Below are 13,168 nucleotides of genomic sequence, written 5' to 3'. Positions count from 1 at the left end.
CAGGAGGAACACTTAACTGCCCTAACCTCCATTCCCACCATTCTAAATTCCCAAAGATACTATTGAAAAATAAAGAATAAGAAAAAACTAGTTACCTTACCAATTTGGCACACAGAACTCTTTTCTTTCGTTAATTCAATGGTAAACAATCCTTTATTAATCTGTTCTATTTAGTGTTAGTCGTCCTCAAGGGTTAGATTTAGCACTGTGTTGCGCATTAGCAACAGTGCAATAATTATGTAATTTATGGTATTAAAGCTGTAATTACTGTAAATCAGTAAACCATCCCAATGCAGACTCCAGCCATACCTCAGTGAGCAGAGGCTTCAGTACAATATCCAAACCAACACCCCAATGCCTGTCAAGAATGATGACTTTCTGATGAGATGCTAAACTGATACCCTTTCCAACTCTTCTGAGGTGAGGCTGAAAGATCTCAAGAGACTATTTTGAAGAGTCAGTCAGTTCTCTCTGGTATCCTGGTCAATAATTATCCATCAACAATAGAATTTAAAAAACATATTGTTGGGACATTATCTCATTCCTGTTTGTGGGAGTTTGTTGGGTGCAAATTGAGAACAATGTTTTCAACATCATTACAGTGATTACACTTCAAAATATTTCAGTGCCTGTGAAACAGGTTGGATAAATCATGAAAGATCCTTTTGAAATGCAAATATATCTTTTTCTTTACTTTCTTCTGAACTAGTTGTGGGGGGGGGGGGGGCGGCGAGTGGAGAGAAAAACGCTACTAATGTGGAAGGAAAAGGTAAACTGAGACTTCAGGATGAGTATTTGATCTAACACAGGTATTCTTCTGAAATGTCGACCCACCTTTCCCATTCCAGTTTTGACAAATAAATTGGGTATTTCTATGATTTTCTGATTTTTATTTTCTATTTATCTCACTTACCTGAATGCTCTGGTTCTGATATTTCTGGTGTCATTCCAGAAGGTTCTGCAACTCTGTATGTATTTTTTACAGAAGCAGCAATCATTAATTATGTGCTTCTTGAAAATCCAGGTTGTTAATTATTATTACACAGTAGTTTGCATAACATAGCATTGTTGAGTCCTGCTCATTTAATACATTTCTGACACAATTCAATATTTTTTAGAAGAATTGTTACAAAATATGTTTCATTTTTTGAAATTGTTGTGGTGGACTGCTGTTCAATTAGGTTTCCACTGATGGACTTGTTTGAGAATCTCACAGCATAGTCACTGATCTTCATTATCTGACTTAATGATGCATCAAATATTGCTTTTCTGATAAATAGACTTCTGACTCTCTTCATTATTTTGTAATTATTAGTTGAACATTTTGTGATTTAAAGAAGAAATGTAAGTGGACTTTTAGGGCATTGGTCAAGAAATCAGAATTCAATTGGTTGTGTCACTTAAACCAAAGTAAATGGGAATGTAAACAGGATAAAAAAAATCATTGGCTATACTCACTCGCTCAATCAAAATCTGAAAGAGCCTGATATCTTGGATGGTAGTTTTCAATATGTGCATGAAGCTTTAATCAATTCTTACCTGGACTATTGGCAATCAGTAATGGGCACCAGACCTCAGGAAAGATATGTTGTCCTTGGACAGGGTGAAACACTGAAGGACCAGAATCATACTGGGCCAAAAAAAGTTCAATTATGAGAAGTTAGATTAGATTACTTACTTCGGCCCAACAAGTCCACACCGGCCCGCCGAAGCGCAACCTACCCTTACCCCTACATTTACCCCTTACCTAACACTACGGGCAATTTAGCATGGCCAATTCACCTTACCCGCACATCTTTGGACTGTGGGAGGAAACCGGAGCACCCGGAGGAAACCCACGCAGACACGGGGAGAACGTGCAAACTCCATACAGTCAGTCGCTTGAGGAGGGAATTGAACCTGGGTCTCTGACGCTGTGAGGCAGCAGTACTAACCACTGTGCCACCGTGCCGTGCCGTGGACCAAACTTCTACGTTCCTTGAGTATGGATGACTATGTGGTGATCTAAATGTGGAATTTGAAATAACCAAAGGATCTGATAGGGGTGACAGAGAGAATTGTTTCTGTTGGAGAGGGCAGTGGGGAGAATGTTCAGAGAAAGCGGTCATAACCTTAAAGTTCGAGTCACAGCACTCAAGGGTCATGTCAAGAAGTACATCTTCATACATAAGGATTGGAAATCTGGGACACTTTCCGCCAAGAAGCTGCAGAAGCTGAGAGTAAACTGACATGATCAAAACTGAAATCAATTTCTTTTTAATGTCAACAGAAATGCTGGAAATACTCAGCAGGTCCGGAGAGAGAAACCGAGTTGACATTTCAGGTTTCTGACCTTTCATCAGAACTATTGATTTTTGTTGGGTTTCAGAACCAAGGCAGCTAAATGCAGTTAAGATACAGATCTAACTGAATGGTTGAACAGGCTCGAGAAGGCTTATTGACCTCCTCATATTTGATAATCCACAGAGCATGTTATAATACTGCAAATGCCTGAATGAGTCCTGTTGGATTAATCATTGGTCTTGTAACTGGAATAATTTCATGAAGAAGATTACATCAATTCTAAATGTTTCTCTCTTCCATTCAGAGGAGGCGGTGAATATTTTTAAGCAATGAATGAAATGTCAGAGAAACATATTAGTCATTTATGTTGAGGTTGTACAGGACATTGCCCTGTTTTAGGATGGATTTCATTTAGCTGGAGAACCTTCAGAAAAGATTTACCAGGACATTGCCAGGAATGGAGGGTTCGAGTGACAAGGAGAGGCTGGATAGGCTGGGACATTTTTCACTGGAGCGTAGGAGGTTGCGTGGCGACGTTATAGAGATTGATAAAATAATGATGGGTTCAGATAAGGTGAATGGCAAGTGTCTTTTCCCTAGGATGGGTATTTCAAGATTAGGGGACATATTTTAAGGTGAGAGGAGAAAGATTTGAAAAAGACATGGGAGGCAATTTTTTTACACAGAGTGGTTTGTGTGTGGAATGAACTTCCAGAGGGAGTGATGGAAGCTGGTACAGTTGGAATATTTAATAGACATTTGGATAGGTACATGAATAAGAAATGTTTGGAGGGATATGGGCTAAGCGCAGGCAAGTGGGACTATCTTAGTTTGGGATTATGATCAGCATGGACTGGTTGAACCAAAGGGTAAGTTTCCATGCTGTATGACTCTATGACTCGATTTGTACACTTGTACCTCACAATGTGGATGAAATGTTGTTGTGGCTTTGGAACTGCCTTCAGCTGCTGGCATGAGTGTCTATAACAGATCTGCACTGACCTTTCAGGAGGACCAATTGAAACACACACCAGGAGGCTATGGCTAAAGCAGTAAAGACATCTCCCCCTTACCCTCTCCACTTCCTCAGCCAAATTCTGCATCTTTGTGGAGGACCCGGGTAAGGAGAGGATATTTTGCAAAACGGACTGTGAGGCATGTGCAATGATGTGGTTGTCATTAAAACTAATATCCAACCATAATCAGGAATCAATTACATTTAATCTAGATACTGTCCCCATCACCCTGCACAGTGTGTCTGTCAATCGTGCCATATGATGGCAAACTCACCTGCAGCTAGCCCAAACCTAGCAATGGTAGGTTCAGGCCTTTAAGGGTTGCTTAATTAGTCACTTCAGACTTTTAATTGGTTGTAGGGTAGGAAGGTCAACCGCCGGGCCTCCTGCCAGAGCTTAATTCTTGCGAAGGTGACAGGGTTCAAATCTGACACCACCCTGTCTAATTAAATGTCTTTCACCCCATCCGCAAGAGCAGAGGTTCATGTGGCATGAATTTGTTGACTGTTTCTGAACTACTAAAAACATTTTGTAGACTTTTCGTTTGAAATGACTCGACGTCTGAGGAATGCTCATCACTTGTTTGTTCGTCTATAACTAGGTCATGGCAAGTGTGATTGTGGGAAATGCTTCTGTGACCGTGGCTGGTCTGGGATTGCTTGCCATTATCCCAAGACTTGCAACATTCCCAGGAAGAAAAGCAAAGAAATGTGTCGCAATTCAGAGGGTCTGATCTGTTCTAATGCAGGTAAGAAAAAATGTTTCTATATTTTCATCAAACTTTAATGTGTTGCATGAGATAATGATCATGAAAAAAATGATAAAGTTGTATTCAGTTCCACCCACTCCGAGGTTGTCACAATGTCTTTAATGGAAAATCAGGAAGTACAACATAAGGTCCTGATGGAGACATCTGCGTCATCTCTGGCTTTTGATAGTTGTAATTACCGTATATACTCATATCGAATTTTGAAGTCTCTTTTATTCTGAAATTAGGAGGGTCAACTTAGACACAAGGTATTATTTTCAAGGGGATGAATATTTATCTAGAAAATAGATAAAATGGGAAATTTACCTTCCTGGCAGCCCCGGTCCCTAGTTCTGGAACATTTCCTGTAATATGTTTGGGCCACGGTAAACCGCAGGTAACTGAAACCAACTCCATGGATAGGGTGGTTGTCCTGTACTGTCGTACCATTACAGTAATTCTGAAAACCTGAGGCAAAGTGTGATGGCTGGTGGACTGGAAGACCCAGAATAGAGCTGTACAGCCAGCAGACTGGAAAACCAGAGTGGAGTGCAATGGGCTGGCTCACTTACTCATAATTGTTGATCTGTAACTGTGAAGAACTAGGGTCGACTTATACATGAGATACATAGAAAATGCAAGACTTTTTGGCCAAAAAAAGGGGTAGACTGATATGTGAGATCAACCTATACACAGGTATATATGGTATATCCACTTAGGTAAGATTAATTGTACCTGTGGCTATCCTACATAAAACTACACTTTGCACTTTGCTATGTCAGATAAGAGCCTGTTCTTGTTAAGATTCTTCTCCTGCACCAGAGGTAATTTGACAGACCCTTTTGGACTCAGCAGATAAAGGAGGATGGTTGAAGCACACCAACACAAGTACAAGCTTCCAATCGTCAATGCTCAATGCCCATTACAGTATAAGCGTTCTTTCACTTGTTTGAAATGTGCAAGCAAAATTAATGAATATATAATATTTCTCCAGAAGCAAGGTGACTCCACTTTCCTCACCAATACAATATACTAATATATAGGGCAGAAGTCAATGCTTTAACAGTTTAGCTCCAGTCACCTGTAGTATGTCAAATGCTTGAGAGCCACACTTACTTTTTCTTATCCACTTCCTGCCATACTCGCTGTTTTTTCTCAGTCATTTCCTCTGGCCTTTCCTTTCGGTCATACTCGCTTCGGTCATCTTTTAAAATTCATTCGATGTGGGTGTGGCTGACTAGGGTGTTATCTATTGTGCATCCCTAATTACCCAGAGGGCAGTTAAGAGTCAGTCACATTGCTGTGGGTCTGGAGTCATATGTAGGTCAGACCAGGTAAGGATGACAGTTTTCTTTCCTAAAGGACATGAGTGAATCAGATGGGTTTTTCTAATAATTGACATTAGTTTCATGGCCATCGTGAGACTCTTAATTCCAGACTGTTAATTGAATCCGAATTCCACCATCTGCCATGGTGGGATATGAACATGGGTGTTCCCCTACACCCCCCCGACCCCCCGATCATTACTAGGGTCCCTGGATGAATAATCAACCAGGCCATTGATTCCCTGTAAATTTTTGTTTTCTGCCATACTTGAATCTCTCACAGTTATTTTCTCTCACCCTTACTTCCTGTCACCCTTACTTCCTCTCATAGTTGCTTTCAGGTTTCTTTTGTTTACACACTTCAGACATCATCCATAGTATTACCCCTTAACTGCCATTAGCAATATACAGGAAAAAAATATGATAATACTTTGCTTATTTTGTGTGCTGGATACAGTTCCTGCAAATGTCTTTTACTACCACACATTTTGATGATATCCTTATCTACTCACTGATTCATTGTAACTGAATGTAACTAGTTATCTTAGCAGTTTTACCAGCTAGAGTAAAAGATTAGTTGTGAATTCATGTATAGCAATAGCAACATATATTTTATATAGCATTTTCTATATAATAGGATATCCCAAAATTCTTTGCAGCAAAATTATATAGCACATTTGACATTGGGCCGCATTAGCATAGATTGCTGGAAGTTTAGCCAAAGAGGTAAGTTTTCAGGTCCATCCAAAGGAATAAGGTGAGGCAGGAAGGCAGGGACATTTAGAAAACAGGACTCCTAAGTTTAAAACCCCAGGCAGCTGAAGGAATGGTCAACAATTTTGGAGTGATTTAAAACTGGGGATGTTCAAGAGGCCAGAATTGTTTGATTTAAAAATCTTGGAGTGTTGTGAGGCTGGAGGAGATTGCAGAGGTAGGGAGGGGCAAGGCTACACGAGCATTTGAAAACAACGATGAGATTTTTAAAATGCAGCTCTGCTTGACTGCAAGTAAGTATCGGTTAGTGAGTGAGCACAAACAAATGGGACTTAAAATAGCAATATTCTGGAATTTTGAACAAAAGTGGTAAAATATTGGGATAATGATTACAGAAGTAATGAAAGAAATGTTATGATATTTGAAAGCAGAAGTTGAGACATCATTCTCACTCATACTTTCAGCCTGGATATTTGGAAATAGCTCTGTCATCTTGTTCTACTCTATCAGAGCATAATAATTATTCTAAAGATCAGACAGTAGTGAGAATTATTTGGCATGAACTAATGATCATGACCAGAGAGCCATCTGTGTAAGCAAATGTTAATGTTAATTAATATTATCAAGTTAGTTGAACCATGACTATTGCTAATAGTAACACAAGGCAAAATCTGAAATCTCATTCCATGAAGTTATGTTGTCTCTCCTGTATTCCAACCGAACACAGAAACCTCTCTTTTGTTCCTTTCCACCTCCACCTCTTCAGCAACCCTTTCATTCCCACAGTTCATCAAAACTACATTTAATTTTACTGTTCTGATGAAAAGCAATTGGCAATTAACTGGAAAAATGTAATTATATTTCTTTGTCTACTGAAGCTGCCTGACTACTGAGCATTTCTAAGATGTTCTGCTTGCAATTCCAAGAAAAAGGTTATTTTAGATTGGTCCAGGGATAAGTGATGTAGTGCAAAAAAAAACTGCTTTCATTTAGGCCATACATCATTTGATTTGGACTCCAGATGTGTAAAATAAATTACTCCCGGTCCAAATAATTACTTTAAACCTTAAGTTCTTAAAAATAAAAGTTAGTGTTTAAAATTCCTATGCACAATCCTGGATATTAACTTTGTTCTTCTATTTTTTGCCATGTTTTCTTCATACCTTAGGCTAAATTTAGCAAGATTGTAGTCTGGAGATATGCCAAGAGAAGGAACCAAATGATTCATTTGTGCTTCACATAGATCGGAGTTTGCTCATTATTTCAAAAAGAAACTTAATGGCAAGTGAGAAAAGCAATATTTGATTGTTTCTTATTAAAGATCTTGTTGAAGGTGCTTCATGGTGGATTTAGAGAGGATTTCCGAACTTCCTTTTTCAACAAATCTGAGTGGAAGTGGAGAGAATATTTCCTCCTGTCGGAGGATCTAGAGACGGGGTTACTGTTTAAAAATAAGAGGTTGCCCTTTTAGGACAAACGTTTGTGGAGTATTTTTCGAACCGATCATCTTTGGAACTCTCTCCCTCAAAAGACAGTGGAAGCAGAATCATTGAATATTTCAAAGGTAGAACTAGATGGATGTTTTGATAAGCAAGGGGTTGAAAAGTTATCAAGGCAGGCAGGAATGTGGAGTAGTCAGATCAATCACGATCTTACTGAATGGTGGGGAAAGTCTGAGGGGCTGAAATGGCCGAAACTTGATTTTAATTGACACATTCGATATATGAAATTAATATATTTCTCCAGTTTTGCTTGTGCTCTTTTAAAGTAGATAAAATTAAAGGGAGATCTGATATTATGAGTGCCTTTGAAAGTGTAAACAAGAAGAAATTCTTTTCACAGGCTGGAGTTATGATAACCAAAGACAGGGATTCCGATATAATCACAAAAAGGTCAAAAGATGAGCTGCAGAGAATTTGTTTCATGCAGTGAGTTTTCCAGATTTGGACTGCACCATTTTGAAACTGTATTGAGAGCTGATTCAACTGCAACTTTCAAAATGAAATTAATTATTAACTTGAAGGATAACATTTTCAGGGCTATGGAAACAGAGGAGAAGCAGTGGGATAGCTCTTTGAATCATGGATGGATAATGACCTCCTATGCTCTATGAATTGATGGCAAAATATAACCCCAGCTTCTCCAGTCTTTCCATGACTAAGCACCCTCATCCATGGTATCATTTTGGGAAGGTCCTTTTTTGTCGGCATTTAAAAAGTTCAAAACAATTTTTCATTAATCACCTTAATAGTTGCTGCTTTCATTAATACCTTGTATTTTTCTGCAACCTCAGCATTCATGTCTTATTCCTGTGCTTTTCTTAGTTATACAATGTCTTCCAGAATTTCAGCAGATTTCAGTTGTAGTTGTAGTTCAGTGAGGTCACTTTTGGCCCAAATGGACCATGGTCCAGTTCCATCAAGAACATACATGCACCAATCCACAATGAAGAATCATGGTGTGGTCTGTTGGTAGGGTGAGATGAAGAGGGATGGAAGGCTTATGTGGACTACAAACATCAGCATTGACTATTGGACTGAAGAACCTCTTTCTGTGTTGTAGATACCATGTGATGTTCTGTCTTGTTGCTAAATCCCAGTTTACTCCCATTTTGTTTAAAACTCTTCAGCTGATTCGACATTCACAGCAAGATTAATCATTATTTTGATATTTATATCTGTCCAGTGATTTGCTAATTGCATATAGAGATATTGAATAGATTATTATTGTGAGTACATTATGATATTTTGGTATTTTAAGGCACCACAAATGAAATTGCAACCATAGGACATATATCTTTCAAAGCTCTGTGTTTCTACAATAAATATCGATGACATTTCTCCCATTTTTCATTTGAAGGGTAATGTCATGTTCTTATTGCCAGCTTATTTTAATGAATAGTAAACTATTTCCTTTCAATGAAATTATTTTCAAAATGTACTCAGCACTTGGCTACAGTTTTCTAGTGGATGGCAATCTATCCAAATCATTGTTTATTACACATAAATGGATAACGTTGCAACATTTTATACCCTGCTCAGGAAATCATAGAACAGAATCAAAAGGCATGGAAGGAGACCATTTGGCCTAGTCTGTTGGTTCTTTGAGAGAGCTATCCCGTTAGTCCCAAGCCTCTTGCTTATTCCATTCAACCGTGCGATTTTCTTTCCCCTTTTAAAACAGAGATCCGCTTCCCCTTTGAAATGTGTTTGCTCAGTTGGATAGATGGCTAATTGCGCTTCAGAATAACTCATAGGCCCTGAGAGTGAAAGGCAGTGACAAACTACCACTGAGAAGGGAAACAGTTCCAGATGACACATCGACAAGCAATGAGTCAAGCACCTGCCTTTGGGTAGAATGAATTGAACTATTGTAAAGGAAGAAAGAGATCTGAATCTCAGAACTCAAACAGGGAAACGGAATTTGTCAAAAAACTATCATGTTCAACCAGCAATAATTGTAGACTTACACTTATTTTCTTGACCACCAGGTTTCTTACAACATAGATGTAATTGCTTGGCAGAGTATGCCAGTGTTTGCCTTCATAAAAAAAGAGACTTTCAGAATTCGCTACTTTAATCAATTGTTTAAATGGTGTTTATCTTTAGTTGCAGAATTTACCTCAAATGAAAGAATAATTTGAGTCACCAAGTTTAGCTGGGCACAGCCAATGTTGAAAAGATGGATGAGAATACATTAATGAATTAGAGACATAAGCTGTCATGACTTCAAATTTTTATTGTCTGTGGATAGTATGCAGAAGCAAGGTGGATAAAAGAAATTCCAGTTTTAAGATTTTGCGTAGAGTTATATTAAACCAGCAGCAGAAAAACAGAGCATTTAGTTCATACTTCACACAAGTTTCCTCTCATCTCACTCATCTTACCCCATCAATATACCCTTACACTCCTTTCTCCCCCATGTGGTTATCAAGCTTCTCCTTAAACGTGTCTGTACTATTTATCTCAACCACTCCCTATGGGTATAAGGACAACATTCTTACTATAAGACCATAACAAGTAAAAGTCCTGCATGTCTGCTGTGCTATTCAATGAAATGATGGCTGATCAGATAATCTTCAAATCTACTTTCTTGCCTTTGTCCCCATAGCCCTTATTTCCTTTCTGTCTAGCTCAGCCTCAAATATACCTATAAACTCAACGTCAACTGCCCTCTGGGGTAAATAATTCCACAGGTTCGCTACCCTCTCAGAGAAGAAATTCCTATTTATCTCTTTCCTAACTGGGTGAACACTTAACCCTTGCCTTCCGGTCCTAGACTCTACAATAAGGGAATCAAACTTTCTAAGAAAAAAGTATATTTCAATACGTTCACCTCGTCTAAATTCCAATGAGTATAGACCCAACCTATTTAACCTTTCCTCATAAGAAATCTCTCCACACCAGGATCAACCCCATGAATCCTCTCTGGCCTGCCTCCAATGAAGGGTGTCTTTCTTTAGATGATGGGCTCAAAACTGCAAAAAATGGGTATCAGTGGGTAAACTCTCCACTGGTTGGCGTCATACCTGGCACATAGGAAGATGATTCTAGTTGTTGGAAGTCAGTTATCTCAGCTCCAGGGTATAGTGCATTGAGTCATACAGCAAGGAATCAGACCCTTTTAATCCACTCTGACCATATTGAAAGCTCTGCAGGAGTTTCTCAGGATAGTGTCCTGGGACCAAACATATTCAACAGCTTCATCAATGACCTTTCCTCTACCATATCAGAAGTGGGGATGTTTGCCGATGTTTGTACAGTGTTCAACACCATTTGTGACTCCTCAGATACTGAAGCAGTCCATGTTCAAATGCAACAAGATCTGGACAATATTCAGACTTGGCCTGGCAAGTGACAAGTTACATTCATAGCACACAAATGCCAGGCAATGACTCTCTCCAATAAAACACACTCTAACCATTGCCTTTTAACATTCAAGGGTGTTACCACACTCAATCCTCCATTATCAACATCCTTGGGTTACCATTGACCAGAAACTCACTGGACTCACCACAAAAGCATAGTGGCTTATGAGACCATGTCAGAGGCTAGGAAGTGTGGTGAGTAGCTCATTTGCTGTTGCCCCCAAATCTGCCCACTATCCCCAAGGCACAAATTAGATGTATGATGGAATACTGGATGGGTGCAGCTCCAAAAACATTCAAAAAGCTTGACGCCATCCAGGACAAAGCAGCCCCCTTGATTGGCACCATGTCCACAAGCATCCACTCCCTCCACCACTGGTACTCAGTAGCAGCAGGGTGTTCTACCTACAAGATGCACTTCAAAAACTCACCAAAGGTCATTAGACAGCACCTCCCAAGCCCACAACCACTTCCACCTAGAAGGACAAGGAACAGCAAATACATGAGAACACCACTATCTGCAAGCTCCCCTCCAAGCCACTCACCATCCGCACTTGGAAATGTACCAACATTCCTTCACCGTCACTGGGTCAAAAACGTGGAATTCCTACTCTAAGGGCATTATGGGTCTACCTACAACACATGAACTGCAGTGGTTCAAAAAGGCAGTTCACCACCATTTTCTTAAGGGCAAATAGGGACAGGCAGTAAATGCTGACCAGCCAGCAATGCCCATGTCCTGCAAGTGAATAAAAAATAGCCAACATTCCATTGCCTTCCCTATTACCTGCTGAACCCGGTTGTTGGCTTTTTGTGCTTTAGTGCTTATGAGACCCCCAAACCCATTAGTGCTGGAACTTTCTGCAGTCTTTTTCCATTTAAATGGTAGCTCTTCTACTATTCCTGCCAAAATGCATAATCTCACATTTTCTCACTCTCTGGGTAAAGGAATTTCCCTTGAATTCCCTGTTTGTTTGATTTGTGCTGGACTCAACTAAGGAGCCAGAGAGTCAAAGACAGTATAATGAATCTTTATCATTGGTTTTGGTTTTCGAGGTCAATCATGTCAGTCCAAGGCGCTCCTCAGGGTAGATACTTTCAACTTAATGTGTTGTGAAATATTGTTACATTTGTTTCAAACACATGGGACTTGAACCCAGGCTTCCTGGTTCAGAAGTGACTTAGGCTCAACTGTATTCAACTGCTTCATCAATGACCATCCCTCCATCATACGTTAAGATGGGGATGATTAATGCCAATTGCACAATGTTCAGCAACATTCGTGACTCCTCAGATGTTGAAGCAGTCTGTGTCATTGTGCAACAAGACCTTGACAATATCTAGGCTTAGGCTGATATATGGTAAGTCACATTTGCACCCCACAAGTGCCTGGCAATGATCATTTCCAACAAGGGGGAATCTAACCACCTTCTCTTGATGTTCAATTACATTATCCATTACTGTTTCACACACCATCAACAACATGGTGATTACTCATAAACCACAAACAAAATTGAACTAGCCATATAAATTCTGTGCCAACATGAACAGGTTGGAGTTTAGAAATTCTGCAGTAATTAACTAACTGCTGTCTCCTGAATGCCTGTCCAACATCTAAATGTTATAAGTCAGGAGTGTAATAGAATATACTACACTGAATGAGTGAAGCTCCAACAACACTCAGGAAGCTTGATACCATCCAGGACAAAGCATTCCACTTGGTTGGTATGCCATCAACCTTCCACAGTACTCCCTTCAACATTGTCATATCGTGCACCAGTGTGTATCTTTTATAATGCACTGCAGTAACTCATCAAAGACGTAACACCTGGATTACAGTTGGAGCCCAGGGAAAAAGAACAGTAATTAGGCAGACAAAAGGATGAATCAGAGAGAAACAAAAGCTGATAATCAGGACCATTGGAGGTGAAAATGGGTTGACTATGATGAAAACAGCATGTCATCATAGGGTTTGGGGTGTGGTGGGTAAAAGATATGGAAGAAGGTGTTCAGACTCTATTATTATTCAACTCGATACTGAGTTCTAAAGGCTGCAAGGTCCCCAAATGGTAAATGAGATGCTGTTCTTCCAGCTTGTGCTGAGCTTTGCCAGAACACTGTAGTAGTTTCAGACATTGGCCAGGGAACATGGTGCTGTGTTGAAGTGATTGGCACCTGGAAGCTCTGGGTCATTTTTGCTGAATGAACATACGTG

At 39.6% G+C, this 13,168-nt stretch overlaps 1 protein-coding gene across 1 annotated transcript in view; it reads left to right on the top strand.

The window, feature by feature from the left end:
• Positions 1-13,168, top strand: part of itgbl1 (integrin, beta-like 1) — a 223,897-nt gene that overhangs the window by 110,461 nt on the left and 100,268 nt on the right. Inside the window, exon 3 of the mRNA XM_060826498.1 lies at positions 3,901-4,047. Coding sequence (XP_060682481.1) covers positions 3,901-4,047 — 147 coding nt within the window. The remainder of the gene's footprint in view (positions 1-3,900; positions 4,048-13,168) is intronic.

This window comes from Hemiscyllium ocellatum, chromosome 6 (assembly GCF_020745735.1).
Source record: "Hemiscyllium ocellatum isolate sHemOce1 chromosome 6, sHemOce1.pat.X.cur, whole genome shotgun sequence".
Lineage (NCBI taxonomy): Eukaryota > Metazoa > Chordata > Chondrichthyes > Orectolobiformes > Hemiscylliidae > Hemiscyllium > Hemiscyllium ocellatum.
This window is presented reverse-complemented; position numbering and strand designations above follow the sequence as displayed.